Raw genomic sequence first — 20901 nt, forward strand, 5'->3', positions numbered from 1 at the left:
AATAGAGCAAAGAAATATAGAAATATAAATATTTCATAGCAGTTGTGTTTTCCCTCACAAGGCAATAAAGCATAACATTGTTAGCCAAGGAGTTCCCCAAAATCTTTTTTGCATGATCCTTTTTGCATATATTTCTTTTGAATATTCTCTAAAAGCAGCACATAAATATTCGACTAAAATGACAGCACTACATTACTCAAAGATATGTCCTTTGTCTATTGGCTTGATCCTGTGGAAAAAATTACTACCAAGCTACTGCCATGACACTAGTCTTTTTGCTCTTGCTAAAATAATCACCTAAAGGTACAGAAGCAGTGGAAATGTAGATCAGAGAAGTATTGCATAAGTTGCTCTCAGTCTGCAGAGGTTTGTTGTCTCAGAGCTGTCATGCTCCTCCTGGTTTCACCTCCAGCTTTGGCGCATGCTTTAGTAGTCGTCCCCCCGGCTCACGACCTCCTTGTAGGTGGGCCTGAGGAGGATGGTGTGCTCATATTGGGCCGTGTAGCTGCCCTTGATGTCGCAAAGAGGAGGGTAGGGGTCTATGATGCCGAGGTCGCACAGGTTCTTTAACGCCATCAGGTACTTGCTCTCACCCAGGCGGTCCAGCCAGCGGCGGCAGAACGCCAGAGTGCAAAAGTTCTCATTGATCACGTTCAGCAGATGTTTAGCCCTTGGAAGTCTGCAGCACAATGATAACAGAGTAAGACAAGCAGGGGAGATGTTAACCAGTATGCAGGCATGAGAGGCTAATCTAAATCATTTCTGGGCTGACCTTATTGGTACGTGTCCAACATTGAAGTTTTTCATGTAATGTGAGCACTCCATGTCATCGTGGACTGCTCCTCTTCCTGTGCTGCCAAACGTCTCAATTGCATAAGCTTCACCTTCCTGAGAAAGAGCAAACAGACACAGCTTTATTTTAAATGTAATGCTGGAGTAACATGTAAGATAAAGTCATGCAATCTAGCTATCTTTTCACATTAATGGGAGCAGCTTAGGTTTTGATGCTACTGTAAGGACAAAAACTCTCCAGAGAGGCTGAGAGTAAATTTAACAAAAAGCTCAAGATGCCAGCGGCTGATAAATTCATGTGCAGTCTATTAAGGACGGTGGTGTCCTTTCTGCAGCAGCGCTTTGTGCAAGTTGATTGGCTGGGTTTCATTGGCTTCTTGTGTCTCTATCAGCGCATGGCTGTTGTTGGAGTCCTGGTGGTATTAGCTGATAACACTGCGACACCCTCTCTTGCTGCACCGATAATCAGTCAAAGTGCTAGCAGCACCCGTCGCACGCCCAGCTGCCACTCCAGCCGTGCGCTCTCTGATCACAAAGAGGGTAATGGCCCTGTTACACCAACACACTTCAGCTAAAAATACAACACACAAATCTGCCTCATCAGCAGCACCGCCCCATCCCTCACTCAGGTAAAAAGGCTTGATGCAGCAACTTGCCAATTAAAACGCTCACTTCTGTCCAAATACAGCCATGTGCTGCAGCCATGGGGGGTGTGTGTATCTCTGTGTACAAGAAAAAGCGAGGCCATGTTTCTCCTTGGTGGAGAAGCAGCATGTTAATGAACTCAGGACTCAGTGCTTTTTTTAGTGAAATGAGGAGCAGAGGAGTTCCAACACGTGTTGCTTCTCTATGCGGCTGGTAATTCCATTAAAAGGTGTAATTAAAGTGCTGACGAGGGTGACTAAGATGCTGTTAGAGCGCTGAGTTGGAACACTTCTCCACACCCTGCCGTAACCCTAACCAGCCGCATGTTCTTCCAATTACACTCAAGAATTAAAAAGGGTTTATTTATACGCAAGGTCGAGCAGCTAATAAAGGTTTAATTTCAGGCTCTTTGGTGGAAAGGCGGCTGTGGTGTCATTTTCTGCTCCTGAATCTCCTCACAATCCTCCTTCAGCTCAAAAAATGTTTGAAGTTGTGTGAATAAACCTGCACAAACCTCCATCCTCGTGGCCTCTCCGCCTTTCACAATAGGGACTGTTTTCCCTGAGTGTATCCTGTACTGTCCAATGGAGTGGCCGTTCAGGTTCCTGATGGGCTTCACTGGGAAACGGCACACACACACACAAACACACACACACATAAACACACACAGGTTTGTTTAACAGGAAGCAGCTCTGAGCCAGTGCACAAAGAAAGGTGATAAATGACCTGACGTTACCTTGATATGTTTTCCCATCTATCTCCACTTCATACGACTCCATGACCTCCTGAATGGTCTCGCCAACGTCACAGAGACGCACATCAATCCCTGCAAACTGGGGCACAGAGGTGTTTACACTGTCACCAGAAACAGCTTTATCACACTCTTCACACAGACAATCTGGGCTATACAGGATGACTGTCACTTATTTTATGAGATGTTTGAAGTGATAATAAGCTGAACAGTAAAGGTCACAAAGTCATTGGTAGCTAACCAGGAACAAAACTGGACTAACTGTAAAAACAAATATTTATTTGTGATCATTCAAAGGCGATACAATAATTCTAGAGAGTGTAGTTAACGTATAGATGCAATGATAATTCCCTGGTTTCCAATTGGGGATATTTTGAATGTTTAAATTTGATCATTCTTGAGATCTCAATTAAAGGCAGAAAAACCCTATTTAATTATTTTTATCTTAACTTCCTTGTCTCCTGAGTACTCTTATCTTCTCTTTAAGAAATATTCATAGGCATAAAGTGTTGTATTTGTACTTTTTGTGTTTGTTTTGCAGGCTTTGCATGGCACTGAGAGCTCACTTTAAATATGTGTGCTGGGTTTTATATCCTTTTTGAAGCTTGATGATCCCCGTAGTCTTAGTTTCGTCTTATACTTGGTTTTGTTGCTGTCAAAATGTCACCAACAATTCTTTCTGATTCTGTTAAATTAACTACTGCAACCAAGCAGAACTAGCAGATCAGTTTTTGTACTATTTTAGAGGGTTTCACTGATGTTGATAACAAAAAATGTATTAATAAGTGTATTAAATATTATCATTCATCCTTGAATGATGTGTTCTCAATGTTTACCCTCATGATTTTGTATCTTCAAATGGTGATAAGCCTCAGCTCAAGCTCAAACAGTTTTAATAGAATCTCACACAGGCTGCAGGGAATGACTTTGCTTTACCCTTGAGAAGAGAAGTTATCTTACAAACAGCAAAAATAACGAATTGAGTTAGAGTCGCTGTTTCAAAAAATGAAAATCATCTTTCCCAGCTGTGCTCATGTTGGTGAGAGCTGTGTTACCTTGATCCCAGTGTTAGTTGCGTCTTTCACGGCCTCCAGCAGCCTATCAAACTTTGGATTGAAAGTGACGGTGAAGGCACAGTCTATAATTCGACCTAAAGGAGCAAAATAAAGTTTGATTATGCATAGCAGTTCCTGTTCCCTAAGTTCCTCATTCAGGCTTTTGTACTTCCTTGGGAAAACGTGCTGTGGACAAGAGCACTTCACCCACTCTGACTTTGAGCCTTTATCACAGCTCCTGTGAGGTGATCATTTTGCAGTAATATTCAGCAGGAATTAATCTTCAAAAAGAGGAAGTTAATTAACTTGGAAGATCAGTTTATTTCAGGCTGAAGGAATTATAATGCAATCATAAATTTTGCTATGTCTTAATAAATGCCAAGAGTGAAATGGCACAGCAGAACTCTGAAAGTATTTAAAAAGTTATTAGCCAGCTCAGACCGTTGATGTGTGTTCCAAAGTCGATTTTGCAGACATCGTCGTAGCGCAGCACAGTGGGGTCTCCTGCGTTAGGGGTGTAGTGGGCGGCACAGTGGTTGATGGAGCAGCCGGTGGGGAAAGCCAGGCCTGCCTTAAGCCCGTTTTCTTTGATGAGCTTCCTGGAGCAGTCCTCCAACTTCTCACTGCCAGCAAAAGAGAGCAGCACGAGGGACAAAGGATGACAGGAACAATGGGACTGTTTTCAGGGCAGATTCTGCATCCAGAAGAGGATGAAACCACAAAGCTGCTCTCCTGCTTTCTTTCATCATTCTAAAATAGCTTCTCCCCTCAAGCCATATCAGTTTCATATTTAACTGAGCCCAGGTAAGTGTGAGCAGCCAAGATTGAAGCCAATCAAAAGGAGTTCAAGGACAATTTATCCCTGCATGTCTCACCAGATGTCAATCATGGTCATCCCTGGCTGGATCCAGCTCCTGACATAGGTCCGGACCTGCCGATGTGCCTCAGCCGCCTGCCTAAAATCACTCCACATCTCCTCGTTGGCCCTGTCCAGCGCTCGCTTCTCTTCGCTGGTGGTCCGCCACGCTGCACTGCGCCTGGTGGGAGGTAGACAAGCACACCACAGAGAGGAGCACTCATTATTTTCTCATTATGCAAATGTTTGCTGTAAGGATATGACACACTCTTGTAGGAGCTCTGCACAGGTGAAAGTGCTGTTGATCCTTTCTATCTTCAGCCAAATCTGACAAAACTGCTTTATTCTAGGCATACGATTATGTTGTCCGCTATAAAGAGAGACCTGAATAATACTAGACATGTCACACAGTGGAAGACAACTGCTGAGTGTGAGGGACGATGTGGAGGTCACACACCCGTCTTTTGATGGTGGATATTCACACTCCTCTCCCTTTGGAAAGTCTCCGCTGGGATAGAGCTCACAAATAGGGATTGAGGGAGGGTCAGTCTGTCCCTTCACTGTGGCCCAGATAGAAGGAGAGGAGGAGAAGGAGAGGGGAAAAAAAACACAAGTTATCCTGCTGATGTTCCTGACATTAACTTTCAAACTGAGCAGGACAATACAGTGTGCGGATCCAATTAAGTCAGACACCCATGAGTAAAAGAAACCAAGTGAATTAAAACAAAAAGCACTTAAAGAAACTTAGAATAAGTCATAATTATGTTGAGGTAGCACAGTTTCAGTCCAGTTCCCCTTCCTGTAACGCTGCATCAGTATGATGTCATTATGCTAAATGTAATGTAATTAATTTTGTGCTGCTCACCATAAAAGGTCCTGAAGCATTTTGTCCTACAGCTCTGTGTCAAGGGTTACGTTACAAACATGACTCTAATTAAGTGAGTGGAAGTGCCCTTGTGCACCTGTTGTATTACCCAGATTGTTATAAGTGATTCTAATGTACTCGTGTCAGGATTCAATACTCTGTCACTTTCACATGAATGAAGAGAGATTTGTTGTAGGTTCATTTTTTTTTTTGCAGAGCCCTGTGTCTTACAGATGTTTATGCATTTTCCATCAATGAAATTTAAACTATTTTTCTACCACTTGAGCTTTACTAGAACATATTAATTGTAAGTGCCAACTCTACTTCCATCCCCTCACAGTGATGCTATAATTTCCCTGCAGGATCAATGGAGTACTCCTGACTTTGGTTTGCTGCACTGAGAAAAAAAGGTTTGTCTTACATCCTTTCTTCTTTTTCTTCTTCTTCTTCTTTTTTCCAGCTGAGTTCTCTCCCTCTTCACCATCTGTTGAAAGCATCATTAGTTTCAATACAGTTTGCAAAGTGAGAAATATCGACAAGACTGGAGGCTTGGGCACGATTCCCAGTGTGCTACTGAAAATCAGATATCACATTGCAGATATGACCTGCTGAATTTTACCATGCACTTTTAGGTTCAGCACAAAGTTTAGCACAGCATCCACTGCAGATTATGATGATGGTGATGATGGTGTTAGAGAGGAGTTACTGTACCTTCTTCTCCATCCTCCTCCCTCTCTTTGTCTTCTAGCGTTTGCTGCTCCAACTGTTTTGTCACATCACCAACACCTCCGGCTTCTCCTCCATCCCCCTCAGCCTCATTTGTCCCTGCTGCAAAGTCACACACCCTCGTGCATGCATGTGCAGGTGAACACGCACACGCACGCACGCACGCACGCACACATACACACAGACACACACATACACAGAGGCAGAGTGAGTAAATTATCTGAGGTTGAGAAAGTCATTTCAAGAAAGTGCACCAACCACTGTGGACTGAACTTGGCAGAGTGTGTGCATAAATTCTTTCTGTACCTAAGGAGTCAATATGCTCAAGGGCATATGTAGCATGCAGCATTATGACATTTAGACCTTGAAAGACACCGCTGTATGGATCTTTCTTAACTTCAGGCATGTTCCAAAAACTCTGCCTTTTCTTGAGCTTTTATTTCCCTGCATTTTCAGGCAGCACAGCAGCAAAAATCATGATGCTTTTTGCATGAGTGGCTGTCATCTTATTGCACTAAAACTGTGGATACTTCCATTACATAATTTCATGCAGCTTAGGGGGATTTATAGGATGGAACATATTTAATCTGGAGTAAAACTACAGTTTTATGACATTCCTATCTTCAAACGACAGCTTTCAATCAGTTTTGAAGTCAACTCTGTTTTCACAGGAGATTGTCCCGTTTCCAGATGAGCACCCTCAGGTGCAGCAGCAGCAGCAGCTGCAGAGTTGGGACAGGTGGACCCCAGTAGCCTCTCACAGGTTGAAAACTCTCCTGTCCCGCATATTTGACGCTCGTGCTTTATCTCTTAGTGGCACTCGAGGAGATAATTTTGCGCTATATTTTTCGCAACGGTTCTCTTACCACAAAGTGATGCCTCTTACCTGGTGCGGAGGTCTTATTCTTTTTCTTCTTTCTTCTCTTCTTCTTTGCTGATTCTGTCGCGTCTGCATCCTCTTTCTCCTCGTTAAAGTCGTCCCCATTAAGAAGTTGAGGCTGCACTTCGTGCTGTAGCTGTAGCTCCGCCATGATCAGCGACTGAGAGGTGAAGTGACGCATAAGCTGCTGGGAGCCTCCAGTGGTCAAAGCAGAAAAGTGTGCTGGAGGAAGCTGAGCCAATAATGAGCTATTAGAGCATCTCTGTGCAACGACTTGACCCGAGGAGAGGAAGACGATCCTCCCCCGTCCTGAGAGGCGAAAACTTTTATTTCTACACAGATATTTCCCTCCACTGGGAACAAACTGTAACAATAGAGCTGCAAAGCACCACTCTAATCTCTTTCTGCTTGGTTATGTTACCATAATGTCCTAATACACGACCTGCAGAAGCTGCACAGCCTGCTGGAATCATCATTTCCCCTGAACACTCTGTTACTGTGTGGGTCTCAGGTTACCTGTCGCTCACCTGTGAATGACTGCAGCTTCTCAGTTTAGACTCATCACTCCCTCTGATAGTGAAATGTATCTATTTTTAAACGATGTAACGGAATTTCTGCATTATGCGAGTTTGCAACGGTTCATATAGCGAGTTTGCGCACGAGTGTAGAAATTTGTAACCTAGCAACAAGCTGTGCAGTCAGGCATGCTAGCTCAGGTGAAGGGACTCAGTATTCAAACGCGCTAAAGTTTGTTCGTGTACATTTACGTTTTTTTCTTAAAGCTTTCCACGTTTGTGTCTGTCTGTCACCAGAGGAAATATGACCTCTCCACCCAGGACTGCTCCTTTGTATTTCTTCGATCAGGTAAGCCAGTTATTAATTAGCCTATGCTAAGTGCCATTTTAAATAAACAGGAAGTCATTAACCTACAGTGCATTTTTTTACTCAGCAGCCGACAAAACGACAGGAAACGAAACGAATTGGAAGCAACTTTGTATATTTTAATTTTGCAAACGAAGGAGTGCTAATTGAAGATAAAATACAAAGGTAATTCCGTTGCTACGGAAGCCCTGAGTGGACCTGCATTCATGCAGCTTATGTACTCCGTCTTTCTGTGATAATATGTCTCGAGTCTTTGTGGACTGTCTCTTATTTGCGACTTATTTATCTGGTTATCTCAACAACACTTTTCTCACGATAATGGTGTTTATCAGTCCTGATCTAGACTCATCTCTTATCTTGGGGTACCAGTGGCCTGTCTGTTTCACATAAGGCCCCTACCAGAATTCAAACCCTAAGCAATAGCCTATTGCTTTTAGGCAGCAGTCACCACTAGCCCTCCTAGTCATTTTTTGAATATTGTGGCTCATACACTTAACTTTCCACAACAGCAATTCAAATGTACTGTTCAGAATAAGGTGGGAGCAAGTCAAACCATTCCATACCATGCCACCAGCCTAACTTTTTACTGCTCTCTTGTTTAGGTTTTGTAATTTCCTTTTACACAAAAACATTGTGGGAAAAAGCCAGAACAGTTAAGGCTCTGTCTTGGTTTCCAACCCTAAGCTTACAGTCTGAACACTGCCCTGGGCTTGCTTTGCAGAGTTCTCTTGTAGAAGTTTTTTCGTGGCTCTCTCCCCCTCCATCTCTTTCTGTGTACATGTGCTCTCACTTTGAAAAAACGACCTTCTCCCCAGCAGGTCCAGTCTAGGCTCCATCTCAGTGGGTGACTCTCATACTTATCATTTCTATATTTGTTTTTCTTAGGATACACTTATTTGATTTTAAATATTCTTTACTGTAAAGTTTGTACTACCCCATTTGCTGCTGTAACACTGTAGATTTCCCTGTTGTGGGTGAATAAAGAATTATCTTATCTTATCTTAGTCCTCACCATCACACCACTGTGCTGCCTGTCGCGACTCGCTTCTTTTTCTGGGTAAATTTACTTTCTATGGCTTTAGGGTTCTTGAGCACACTCAACGTGCACCCTCTGAGGTGGCATTGTTAACCATAAGGCTATCAGCTGCCTCACCATTTAAACTATCAGGGGTTTATTTTCTGCCCAGTTCACTCTGGTTGTTAAAAATCTGTGCCCAAACTCCAGAGAGTGAACGCCAATTAAGTTAAATGAAGCCTATTTCTATGTTTGTTGAGTACTTTGGCAGCTTTTGTGATGTGAGTAATGATCATTTGGAAGAAGTGAATCAGACAAATTTAGACCTTGAGGAAATAAAACTAAATTTCTTGTTATGAAACAAAAATAGAGTAAATAAAATGTATGAATACATGCATGCTCAGGCCTTCCGTACTTTCCAATACAGCACTGACTCTTTTATTTCTGTTTATTTGTCTAACTTCTTCTCTTTTTCATGGTAGTACAGAAAATGTGGACCAAGAAGCTAATAGCGATGAGCCTCCTCAGAGACTGTCACCTGAAACATGTGAAGATGTTCAACCTGTGACGTCTTTCAAAGTAAAAGACTATGATCGAATGAACACCTACAAGCAAGCAGCCCCTCATATGTTAAACAAATTAGCACACCTGCTCGCTCAACATAAATGGAATGAAGAGAGGCATCTTCCTGAGGGAATTGTTAATATTTTGAATTATTCCTGGAAAGACCTGACTGCAGGGGCAGCTCTCATGAAAAACCAGGAGCAGAGTGAGGGGCGAGGAGAGCTCGAAGGTCCTCCAGAGTTGGACGAGGCTCAGTGGGGTCAGACGTCAGCCAAGGACAAGAGGGAGGCCTCCCCTGTTGATGGAAGCGTTGGTGTTTCATTGATAAAACCACAAGTTGGCTCAAAAACACGCATGAAAAAGCGAAAAAATAATCCAAATACAGGTAAACTAATTTCATTCCCAAAGTGAAAACCGGTGATGATCATGAGCAGAGGTCAAGGCAATCCTCTGAGGCTCCTGATGTAGCAAGCTTGTTAGAGTTACAATACAAATTCTAAGAGTAGATTGTTAGATAGATTGTTGTTAGATTTCAAGCGTAAGATAACACTTTCTAAAATTATGTAACTCACTGACAAATATCTGCACTCATCTGCAGATAATATTCATAACTCTAATCCCAGGAATTTTCAACTGGAGGAAAAACTCAGTGGAGCACAAAGTTTGAAAGTGCAAATAAAGTCAGTGACAAACGTTTCAATGTCAGTACATCGTCTTCAGAGAGAGAGAGAGCATCTTCACTCTGGAGAAAATGTACTGACATGTCCCTGTCCCTGAGTCTGTTAGCACCTGCAATACAAGGCACAAAGTGTTCATGTGCTCCAGAGAGTTTTAGTTCTCCTGAGACAAATCTCCAAGCCACATCAACTGACATCAAGCTGATTCATGAGGAACTGGAGACCTCTCAGGTTTTGATTTAAAACACACTCATTCAAACTGTAGTAATCAATATCATGAGTTCATTCATTACTATAACAGCTCAAATTGACAGTGTCAACAATTTGTTTTGACTTTTTTTTTTCCAAAGACAAAGCAAATTGCACTACAAGTGATTGCATGCCATAATTTTTTACAACCTGGCAACCCAAGAGTAGGTTTTAAAGAGAGATCATAATGTTCCAATCAATGGTTTTCACTTTCACTGAGAGCAATAACCCAAAACCAGATATGCCTTATTTAAGAATGCTTGTGTTTGGTTACAAATAAGCAAAACAAAGAAAAGACATGATAGAATGGTTGGATTAATTTAACACCCCACCATTTTTAACTGTCTGCCACAGAGACGATAAAACTGGGAGTAATGAGAAGAAGATCCCATTAAAAATTTCTCTTGACCTTTAAAGTCTAATTCCAGGACAGCTTTGGTTTTGTGGGATTGTAAAGTGGGAGGATGGTTTACCACTTGTGACTAAATAGCTTGTAACTGGGGAGAGATGTATCTGTGCTGTAAATGAGTTACAGAGCTTTTGAGTTGTATTTTAAGCATTGTTACTTGTGCTACATTCATTCATACACTCTCATTCTCCTGTAGCTCACAGCTCTTCAACCTTCAGTTTCTCCTTCCCATCTGTCAGCTGTAAAGATCCAGGTAAGACACGGAGCTGAAGCGTTGTGTGCGTGATGGCTGCTGTGGCTGCAGTTGATTGGCGCTCTGCTGTATCCCTGCTGCCTCAGCTGGATGTGATTTGTGTCCAGGTTGGATCATCCAGCCAAAGCAGCCCTCCTGTGATGAGCCTCAGCGGATCAGTTTGTGTCAGTGGGTGGTGGAGCGGCTCCATGCAGCAAGAGATCCTGAGTGGGTTGTTAACATTTGCTGCTACATTTAACCTTCGGAGAATGGCTGTCAAATGAGGGTTACACCTTAGCTGATAAGTACTTTGGTCCAGGGTTTGCAATGATAGTTCATTAGCCGGTCAAGCACTTTGAGCTGGACTGAAATATTTTAAAAGCCATTGATTGATTGGCAGACAATTTGATACGGTGACCACATGGTGACCAGAAGGTAAATCTTGTCCTCCATCCAGTCAAGGTTTTCTTTGAGTTTGTGTGAATCTATAAGATGCCTGTCTCCATTTTGTAAAAATACAGCGCTGTGTTGTGGTGAAACTTGTCTTAATTCAAACATTTTCTGACCAAAAATCTGTTTTAAGGTTGGTGTGAATTTGACACAAACCTAAAGCTGTTACAAGCCCTGACCATGTCATTGCTGATACATCAGTCAATGTGGTTTGGCATTTTGCAATCACTGTCATTGTTCAGAAGGACCGTAAGGACTTTCTTTTTTTTTTTTTATTAACTTTTTTATTGACACTTGTAAACAAACACCTATACACTTTATCTATGTACATTACTGAAATGTCACATTATTTTTTTCCCCTTTTTTTTAAACATCAAGGACAAAAGAACCATAGATAGAACAAAGGAAAGAAAGGTGGGGAAAGATCATGTCTTTACCCAGAAAATCAAAAAAATTAGAAAAAAGTAATAAAGTCTGGCCTGAGAGGCTTTATATAGTTTACCCAGTTTTTCCAGCTTGAGTCAAAAATTTCCAATTTCTGATTAACACGTGCTGTAATCTTTTCCATTTCGTAAATGTCCATTGTGATGTCCATCCATGTTTTTAAAGAAGGGGTCTCCTGGGATAGCCAGTTCTTTGTTACAGCCTTTTTAGTCACAACCGTCAGTATGTTAAGTAAATATTTATCTTTTTTTGGCAGATCTTCAGGCATAAGACAAAAAAACAAGGTCTTACTTTCTAATGACACATAATGTCTGAAAATGTCCTTTAAGGCGCTGTGTATCCCTTTCCGGACGGTAAGGACTTTCTAAGACTTGAAAAAGTCTCACTTCTAGATATATGCCTGATCCTAATCCACAACTTAAAATGAGATTATTGGCAGCAAAGTAGGTTACATCTAAATGTTATTTCTCAGCTTGGATCAGACTGGATTGAGACCACGCTGGCTGACAAAGTTTAGCAGAGAGATCTGTGTTTTTCTCCACTGAAATTGATTTCTTGAATCGATTTTGTTATAAAGATGGACACTGTCAAAAAGAAAAAGGACAGAAGAGCAGAAGAAAGCTAAACAGAAGGGAGTGAAAGCACAGGCCTATAAAAAAGGATCGGCTCCCTTTTTGTTTACTTCAAAAGAGCACACGCCTTGGCAGGAGTCACATCCTCATGACATTAGGTGCAAGTGCTCATGGGAAACAGAGTCCTTAAACACTAGTTTTTCCAGGTAGCCCTCACCCCTTTAATTTTCTGTAGTTATTAGAAAAAATATTTTAAGTACAACAAATTTATACTTGCCATGTCACTTTTCAACCCCAATAACAGTTCAAATCTTATGAGTCTATTTATACATAGAGTTACATTAAGTTTCCTGTTTTACAGAATGCTTCAAAAAGCAGCTCACGAGAATCCGTTTGCTGTACTCCGACACTATGGTGATGCCAAACCAAAAGCGAAGGACAGCAGATCAAAAACAAAGACCCAACCTGTTCCCCTTGCCAAGGTTATGCCGATACCAGAAGTGAAGCAGCAGAATCACAATCAACCAAAGCTCCACCACAAGACCAATGATGGCTCCTCGTTCACTTAGTATCCCCCTCACATCATGTTTATTCATTAAGTGTCCAGCTTATAGGAAATACGTCACTGCTGCTGACCTTTTGACCTTTGACCCTGTCCCCTCAGCTATCCCTCAGGTTGTATGGCTGTATGTCAGAGCCACTCAGGTCTGTCCTGTGGAGGTTTCCATACCAATGTGTTCAGTGATGGCGAGTGTCCTGTTATTCTGGCGACTCTCACAGCATTTGGACACGGCACCATTTCCCACCCTGTTTGGTGAGCAGAGTCTGATAATTAAGGTGTTTCCTCTGTGGCTTTGGTGGCATCTTTCCATGGATTGGATATTCCCACAACACAGAGAAACAAAGGTCTAATTGGTGTTTGACCAACGACTTAATAAAACATAAAGACCAACTGACATCATCCACTGATTTCCAAAGAAACTAAGTTATTTCACATTGGCAGAAAAGATCTGGCTAATTTTTCATTGGCACAACCCACACACTCAGCTCTGCTACTCAGGTAACAAATGCATGTTCCTTACAAATGTGGTAAATAACTGGCTTTCTATTGGTAGCGGATTTGTTGCTTTATAGATTTAAAGATGAATGATGAACACTTTTAAGCCTCTCTATGATAAAGTAACTGTGGCATCTTGAGTGATGTATTTAGTATCACTCTTCTCTGTGTCTCTAGTTCTGCTGTTGTAGCTGTGTGGAACCAGGATGGAGGGCTCATGTATGACCGGCATGGAAATGTAACCAAAGAGTGGAGCTGGCAGGGGTATCCCGCACAAAGAAAGATTATTATAAAGGTAAAGCTACTGTAGCATATTCCAAATAAAACACATCTTTAACTTACTGTAAAGATTGGGGTCTTTATCTAAAACCCCCAAACAAAAGAAAAAGCTTGTTACAAAAATCTAAAAAAACAGAAAAATGTCTTATTATATTTTCTTATGTCGACATAAGAAAATTAGGGATGCATGGTAATGGATTTTTGCCGATATCCGATATGCCGATATATCAGAACCCCTTTTGGCCGATACCGATACCGATATCACAAGTTTATTTGTTTTTTTTCACTGTAAAGAAAGCTAAGTCTTTCCTGTACTGGAATTTATATGTTACTCTTATTGTGACAGTCTTATTTGTTTAAGAAACACACATAAAACAAGACAAAAACATTTGATTTTACCATAAATAAGAAATGTATTATTTTTTCAAACTCAAGACATTCAGAATTGAAATACAGAAAAATAATTTCTTTAGATCACATGAACTTTAAATGTACAATGCATTTTCAAACATAACCAAGTTGCATTTCATTATTTTAGAGCTACTGTAACAACCTGGTGACAGACACAGAGCTCTGCAGTGCAAATAAATGAAGTGCTACATTTTATTTAAGGAGCTTATTTTTCAGATGGAAAATAATAATAATCCTAACTGAATAACACCTTATCGGCTGTGCATATCGGCAGAAATGTTCATATCTGCCGATACAGATAAACGTGTTTTTAAGCTTTTATCAGCCGATACCGACATTGTGCTGATAATATCGTGCATCTCTAAAGAAAATGTTTAAAATCAAACATGTCAAACACTAGCTGCATATAAACATTTCAGTATTCCTACAGAGACTAACTTTTGATTGTTTCTTTCACCTTTGATGCCTTCAATAGCGTCAGTAAAATAAAAAGTACCTTTTAATCAAACAAAAAAAAACTCATTGTACATTTAAGCAGGAATAGAAAATTAAAGCATCATTGTTGGGACCTACTCTCACAGGCCACTTTATTAGGTACACTTGTCCAACTGCTTGTAAATGCAAATTTCTAATCAGCCAATTACATGGCAGCAGCTTAATGCATTTAAGGATGTATACAAGGTCAAGACGATCTGCTGCTGTTTAAACCGAGCATCAGAGTGAGGAAGAAAGGTGATTTAAGTGACTTTGAACGTGGCATGGTTGTTGGTGCCAGACGGGCTGGTCTGAGTATTTCAGAAACTGCTGATCTACTGGGATTTTAACCCACAACCATCTCTAGGGTTGACAGAGAATGGTCTCAAAAAGAGAAAATATCCAGTGAGCGACAGATCTGTGGCCAAAATGCCTTGTTGATGCCAGAGGTCAAAGGAGAATGGACAGACTGGTTGGAGCTGATAGAAAGGCAACAGTAACTCAAATAACCACTTGTTACAACCGAGGTCTGCAGAAGAGCATCTCTGAACACACAACACGTCCAACTTTGAGGCAGATGGGCTACAGCAGCAGAAGACCACACCGGGTGACCCTCCTGTCAGCTAAGAACAGGAAACTGAGGCTACAATTCACACAGGCTCACCAACACTGGACAATAGAAGATTGGAAAAACGTTGCCTGGTCTGATGGGTCTCAATTTCTGCTGCGACATTCTGATGGTAGGGTCACAATTTGGCGCCAGCACCATGAAAGCATGGATCCATCCTGCCTTGTATCAACAGTTCATGCTGGTGGTGGAGTAATGGTGTGGGGGATATTTTCTTGGCACACTTTGGGCCCCTTAGTACCAAATGAGCATGGTTTAAATGCTACAACCTGAGTATTGTTGCTGACCATGTCCATGCCTTTATGAGCACAGTGTACCCATCTTCTGATGGCTACTTTAAGCAGGATAACGCTCCATGTCATAAAGTTGGAATCGTCTCAGACTGGTTTCTTGAACACGACAATGAGTTCACTGTACTCAAATGGCCTCCACAGTCCCCAGATCTCAATCCAGCACCTTTGGGATGTGGTGGACGGGAGATTCTCATCATGGATGATCTGCAGCAAAAATCTGCAGCAACTGCGTGATGCTATCATGTCAATATGGACCAAACTCTCTGAGGAATGTTTCCAGTATCTTGTTAAATCTATGCCACGAAGGATTAAGGCTGTTCTGAAGGCAAAAGGGGGTCCAACCTGGTACTAGCAAGGTGTACCTAATAAAGTGGCTGGTGAGTGTTTATAACACTCTAGTTTTCCTTGACAGATTCAGTATTTAATGTATGCACACATTCATCAGCAATGAGCCAAGAACTTGCTTTTCTTCCTGTAATCCTTTTAATCATTGACAGTGTGGTAGTGTCTAAACCACTGCTCTTCAGCTCAGAAACATGTTGCATTGAAAATATGCCTCAGGTAACCTTCTAACAGGAAATATATTCAGTGACAAGGCTAGTCAGAGGGACTAAGAATCTGGAGTCTGCCTGTCATGTAAGATAACTCTGGGATGTGCACATGGGAAAAGCCACATTTAAGGGGAACAAATGAGGGCATGCAAGGTCTGACGCATGGCTTACTGATCAACAAACCCTAACTGTCCCTGACAGGACCGAGGGAGGTTTTATAACAGATCCACAGCAGCTGACATGATCACAGAGGAATTCACAACAAGTCATGAATGCTCAAAACACTGGTACCTTTCTTTTGTTTCTGTAAGGAACCAGTAAATGTGGTTTTCCTCTTTTTTCAGGTGTCAGACTACATAACTGTGAAGCTGCTCAGTGGTACTTCTGCCATGCTTTGCTTCAGGTGTGAAGGTGAAAGTGTTCGGCTTCCTCTTTCTGCCCTGCCTTACAATGACCAGTCTAAAAGCCTGGTGAGATACAAACAAATGAACTAAGCTTTGACCAAAAAAAAGGATTGACAATATTAACCCACGGTGTCTATGCCTCTGCACTGACAGCCATGTTTGCAGACAAAGGAGAGGTTTATGTCTGATTTTGCTCTAGACCTGCTGAGAAAGACAAAACCCTCTGTTGTGTTTCTTGAGAGCAAGACAAACCTGACATCAACACCCGTAAGAGACTAATTGTCATCCTCTAAACAAGCATGCATGCATTGGCTTAACAGGTTGGGTTGTTTTCTATCTTTTAATCCAGGATGGAGAGAAATTTGTGGGACATGTTTTTTGTGTTCTCCTCCAGATATTAAGCGAGGTGGAGGAGGTGAAGGAGCTGTCAGCGGAGCATGTTGATAGGGACCTTAAGAGACTTCAGCTGAGAGTACGCAAAATTGTGGTGGACTGGCTGGATTATTATCGCATTGCTGTTGGTACATAGCTTCAAACATAAGTTGAATGAAGCAAAATGTTACCGTATCTTCCCATCTTGCAAACTCAACATTATTGAATAGTTCCATGAGGATCTTGTTCACGGTCACTCGTGTCACTTGGTATCCGTGTGCATTCCTGAGTGACCTTCTCCTCTCCTTCAGGGATCAAGTGTCCTGGCGTGAAGCGGATGCCAGATGCCCTGCTGAGGACCAGGCTGAGGAGGGAGGTACAGTCAGCTGTTCTGCCCTCTCTGAACCCACCTGAGCAGACAGATGCTGGAGGAGTCCAGCCTGAGGACGGCAGGAATGAGTTACAGAAGCTGCACAGACATCTGTCAGCACCAGCTCACAGACCTGCGGACACCTGCGTCAAGCTGCCAAGGTGCACACTTTACAGTGACACCGAGAATGTTTGACTAGAGCCGAGCGGCTGGTCCAAACATTTTACATGTCAAAGAAAATCCACAAGTCATTAGAAGTAGCACTGAATTAGTGTTATGCTTTAGCAAAACTTAGAAGATGAGCTTTTTGGTGGCACCAGTTATCTTATTTGGGGTTTAGTTTGGAACAATTCTCAACAGAGGAAAATAAAAGCTATTTTTAGAAAAATGTTATTCTAGGCTTTTTTGTATCACATTGAAATTGGGATTGGGATTATATTGGCGCATAAATAGTTTGTATTAGTCCAACCTTTAATTATCAACAGTTCTTTAGTATCATTCCCAGCAAAGAAACTCACTGCACATTTACTGCTTTAACTACTAGAATAAAACAGCAGAGTGACTTAGTTAGAATATGGTATGCATATAGGACAATTTAACAGCTACACAGACAGGTATTTCTGCAGAAGATGATTATAGTCAATAAAAAAATCATGCAGGTTAAGTGTAAAAATGTTTCTGTTTTCTCACTTCATTTTTAAAATTCAGAATATCTTGTTCGAAATTTTGCACCTTTAACTTATCTAACCTCCAAAAAATGCCAGTGACCAAATCTTCTCCTGTATATTTACCTTATTAGTGTGAGAAGGCAGAGTTTTAGAGGTTAAAAAACTGGACCTACATTCAGCAAGGCTCTGAAAGACTGGTGTTGCTGTTGCTGGATGAGTGAGCAGCAAACTATGTTTTCTCTAGCAAATCGTGTAGCTGCACACAAGTGATCAACAGGCAGAACGATTATTGGAAAAAACTAAATCTTGAAGCATTTTTTGATTTGTTAATCTGATAACTCTCATTTATTTAAGTGAATGTATGTAAACTGAGTGCTTGTCTATCTATGGATCTATCAGTCGCTCTGTACATAAGAATGTCCTTTAACATACTGTGTGATTGATTTTGTGATGGAGACAAAAACACTGTTTATTGATCACCAAGAAGAACTTGAGCTCTGCTAGACTTAGACCAGGTGTGTGTGTGTGTGTGTGTGTGTGTGTGTGTGTGTGTGTGTGTGCGTGTGTGTGTGAGCGCATGCATTATGTCACACCTTAGAAAGGGTTTCAATAGTTTAAGCAGAATGAAGCCAGGTCTCTAAATAAAAGAATAAATGAGGCACAGATATAAACTTTTAGTTATCTTGGCAAAAATGAAAATAGATTCAGTTTCATGAGAGCAACTGATTTTTATGACAGCTTCACTATCTCCCCCAACCCACCAGGGCAGTGATTATTCCAAGCAGTCCAGATTCGCAGCTCTCTGCTGTCCCATGCAATCCATCTCTTGCACCGATCACCCCCTCCAGCCCTCTCACAGCGTGTCCTGCTTTGCTGAGAGCTGCCCTGCGAGGGGAGGGGGGCCGCAAGCGCTGCTGCTGCAGCACCACACTGATGCCAGCGTTGACAGACCTGGAGTACGATGCCTTCATTATGGGCCAGCCTCGGCACAGTCAACAGATCCTGGTGGTTTGTGTGACCTTACCTCACCAACTCTTTAACACACATGTGGATCAAGGCCAGGTTGTGCTGGAGGAGCTGTACCAGAGGAGGAATAAGCACAGAAGTGTGCCATGCACTCAGGTGTGAATGAATTGGCAATCAAAAATATAATGATGCTCTAATCTCTCACATTTTAGTATCTTATCAAACAAAAAATGGCACTTTTTTATCTTCCTCACCATTTAACTCTCCTCTCTTTTTTGTTTTTATCTTTTTTTTTTTAAATGAAAACATCATAGGTCATTCAAAGACTGTGGGATTTGTGCTGTTTCTTTGTCTGAAAACTTTTTTAAATGCAGTGCCAGATGGATTCATATCGCCTGCTGCGTTATGAGATGTCAACAAAGAGGCCTGACTGTGAAGAGGAGAAAATCCTGCTGCAGCAGAGACACAACGTCGCTCCTGGCATGGTTCTGGTCAGTAAATCTACTGCAGGCAAAGTTAACTCAGAAGCCTGGCTCTGCTCAATGCAGGTTTTCCTGACACCCACTGGGGGGCAGCAGAAGTGCTTACCTCAAATGGTGAAAGGGTAAAAGGGGAATGGAGTGCAAGGCTTAAACAAGGTGCTGTTAAAGACATTCATTATAAAAGTCCTGTATAGGCTGCGAAACAGTGAAGAATGATGTTGACTAATTACAAAAGAAGCCTCAAACTTTCAGCCCAAGGTCACTGATTTTGCTATATGGTATAATGGTGATGATCTTAAATCAAACAAAAAACAGGACTCACACTGACATGACACAGTGTTGTGCTTCATACTTTCGGGGTCATAATCAGGAAGTTAGTGATTGGCTGTTATGATTGACAGAGTGCTGCCTCAACACAATAGAAGTTCCTCTATTGTGAAATTTAAAAATAAACAGATGACATATTAGTAAAAATAGAACTTTAAACCACTTCTCCGCAGTCTAAAAAAGCACTCAGGCTTGCACTCTTTATATGTCATTGTGGAAACTGCAGTGTTTGCACACATCATGTGATTTAAAGTTGGACTTTTTGTGTTAATGTTGCAGATGTACATTAGCGGGAAGCTGCTGTTTGTGGGCTTCATTTTCAGTGATCACAGCCACTCTGTCAGGGACCTTGAGAATCAAATCTCCAGAACCAGGGGAGACTACAGATTAGGTCTGAGCCTCCCTTCAGACTACAAGTTCAGGTACTGCTGCATCAAACCCAGTGTAGACATGATGTGCAGAGAGAACCATCCATGTATTTAACCCTTAATGAGTGTGAGAGTAAAATAATCAACATTTAAAAGTGGCACAAGGTCAGTGTTGAACCTCAGCCAGATGATGATTCTGCTTTTATTAAAATGCATCGTCAACTAAAAGTTTTATTTATGAAGATTAATAATTTGGAAAAGTACTTAGCTTGCTGTCCTATTTTGCAGTGATACAGTGAATACTACCGGAGAAAAAGATGAACACAACTCTCAAGATTCATTACCAAAAGAGAGACATGATGCTACGCTGAGTGCTTCAGTGGAAAAAGAAAAAGGCAATGTGAGGTGTGTTTGGAAAAAATAATCATTTTAGAAAGATTCCCTTGGAAACCTTAAATGTAACATGGTTGCAAAAAATATACTCATTTGTAAATGTAATCTAATGACCTGTGTGCTGTCTTCATTGCTGTGCAGAAAATACAATCAAGATCTTCAAGAGTCACGCCACAAACAGACATTTCTGACAATCCAAAAATGACTCCAACACTTCCTCATGTTCCCGTTATCATACATTGATTATGCTCTGGTGACATATTCATCTGCATGAGTCATTTTATTAGTATTTAAGTTGAAAAAAAAGGTCTCCAAGCTGCATCAGCAGAGGGTTGATATTTAAGTGTAAGGTTTAATCAAACTGCAAATGGTTAATTTGCCTACTCTGCACATTTGCAGCACTCATTAGTCTAATCTGTAACTGCGCTACAAAATGTTTTTCATTTTTGGCAGTATGGAGTGTACTCTGGCAGCTGTTCAAGTCTAAAGATCTATTGTCGGAGATAGTGACTGCTGCTGTTCCAGGGTCCTGGGAGTAATGGATTTCTCCTCCTATGTAAATAATTGTCTCTCTAGCTGTAGTTTTTCTGGTAAGTATGGGCAGATTGAATACAAATGGCAAACTGTTACATGATGAGGCTCTTTATTTCTAAATCAAATATCTGAGATTCCTGAACTTGATCTCTCCTGTCAGTCAGACCTGTTTTCTGTAACAACAGCTGATGGATCTGATGACAGATTCATCACAGTAAGAGCTGATAAATGACGTTTTTAACTCTAACTTCCTCAACTTT

At 41.4% G+C, this 20901-nt stretch overlaps 2 protein-coding genes across 2 annotated transcripts; one reads left to right on the top strand and one right to left on the bottom strand.

Annotated features, from left to right (window-relative positions):
* Positions 1–60: 60 nt before the first annotated feature.
* Positions 61–7188, bottom strand: LOC141796328 (methionine aminopeptidase 2-like). Its single transcript, XM_074677367.1, has 11 exons — positions 6577–7188; positions 5676–5792; positions 5386–5448; positions 4557–4659; positions 4119–4280; positions 3685–3866; positions 3244–3338; positions 2174–2270; positions 1952–2055; positions 773–888; positions 61–679 (listed from the first exon to the last, which is right to left on the bottom strand). Exons 1-11 carry the CDS (start codon positions 6749–6751, stop codon positions 427–429), a joined length of 1467 nt encoding a protein of 488 aa, XP_074533468.1. The 5' UTR covers positions 6752–7188; the 3' UTR covers positions 61–426.
* On the top strand, positions 7044–20859 carry LOC141796247 (uncharacterized protein C3orf20-like). The gene is made up of 18 exons (XM_074677237.1): positions 7044–7070; positions 7383–7434; positions 7520–7617; positions 8950–9416; positions 10563–10619; positions 10727–10826; positions 12426–12632; positions 12729–12878; positions 13299–13416; positions 16102–16227; positions 16315–16428; positions 16556–16682; positions 16845–17064; positions 18336–18693; positions 18912–19028; positions 19626–19768; positions 20003–20114; positions 20827–20859. Exons 2-18 carry the CDS (start codon positions 7390–7392, stop codon positions 20857–20859), a joined length of 2592 nt encoding a protein of 863 aa, XP_074533338.1. The 5' UTR covers positions 7044–7070; positions 7383–7389.
* The last annotated feature ends 42 nt before the right edge of the window (positions 20860–20901 follow it).

The sequence above is a fragment of the Halichoeres trimaculatus genome, unplaced genomic scaffold, assembly GCF_033239565.1.
Source record: "Halichoeres trimaculatus isolate MK-OKI-2021-1 unplaced genomic scaffold, fHalTri1.1 fHalTri1_scaffold_10, whole genome shotgun sequence".
NCBI classification, from domain to species: Eukaryota; Metazoa; Chordata; class Actinopteri; order Labriformes; family Labridae; genus Halichoeres; species Halichoeres trimaculatus.

Bases quoted from the DNA above. Each gene is read 5' to 3' on its own strand.
- LOC141796328 (XM_074677367.1), bottom strand. From the start codon at position 6,751: ATGCGTCACTTCACCTCTCAGTCGCTGATCATGGCGGAGCTACAGCTA. The intron at 5,793-6,576 runs GTAAGAGGCATC...GTGACTTTGCAG, and splicing joins GAATAAGACCTCCGCACCAG to CAGGGACAAATGAGGCTGAG. The intron at 3,867-4,118 runs GTGAGACATGCA...TTTTGCTGGCAG, and splicing joins ATGACCATGATTGACATCTG to TGAGAAGTTGGAGGACTGCT.
- LOC141796247 (XM_074677237.1), top strand. From the start codon at position 7,390: ATGACCTCTCCACCCAGGACTGCTCCTTTGTATTTCTTCGATCAG. The intron at 10,620-10,726 runs GTAAGACACGGA...ATTTGTGTCCAG, and splicing joins TGTCAGCTGTAAAGATCCAG to GTTGGATCATCCAGCCAAAG. The intron at 19,029-19,625 runs GTCAGTAAATCT...TTAATGTTGCAG, and splicing joins TCGCTCCTGGCATGGTTCTG to ATGTACATTAGCGGGAAGCT.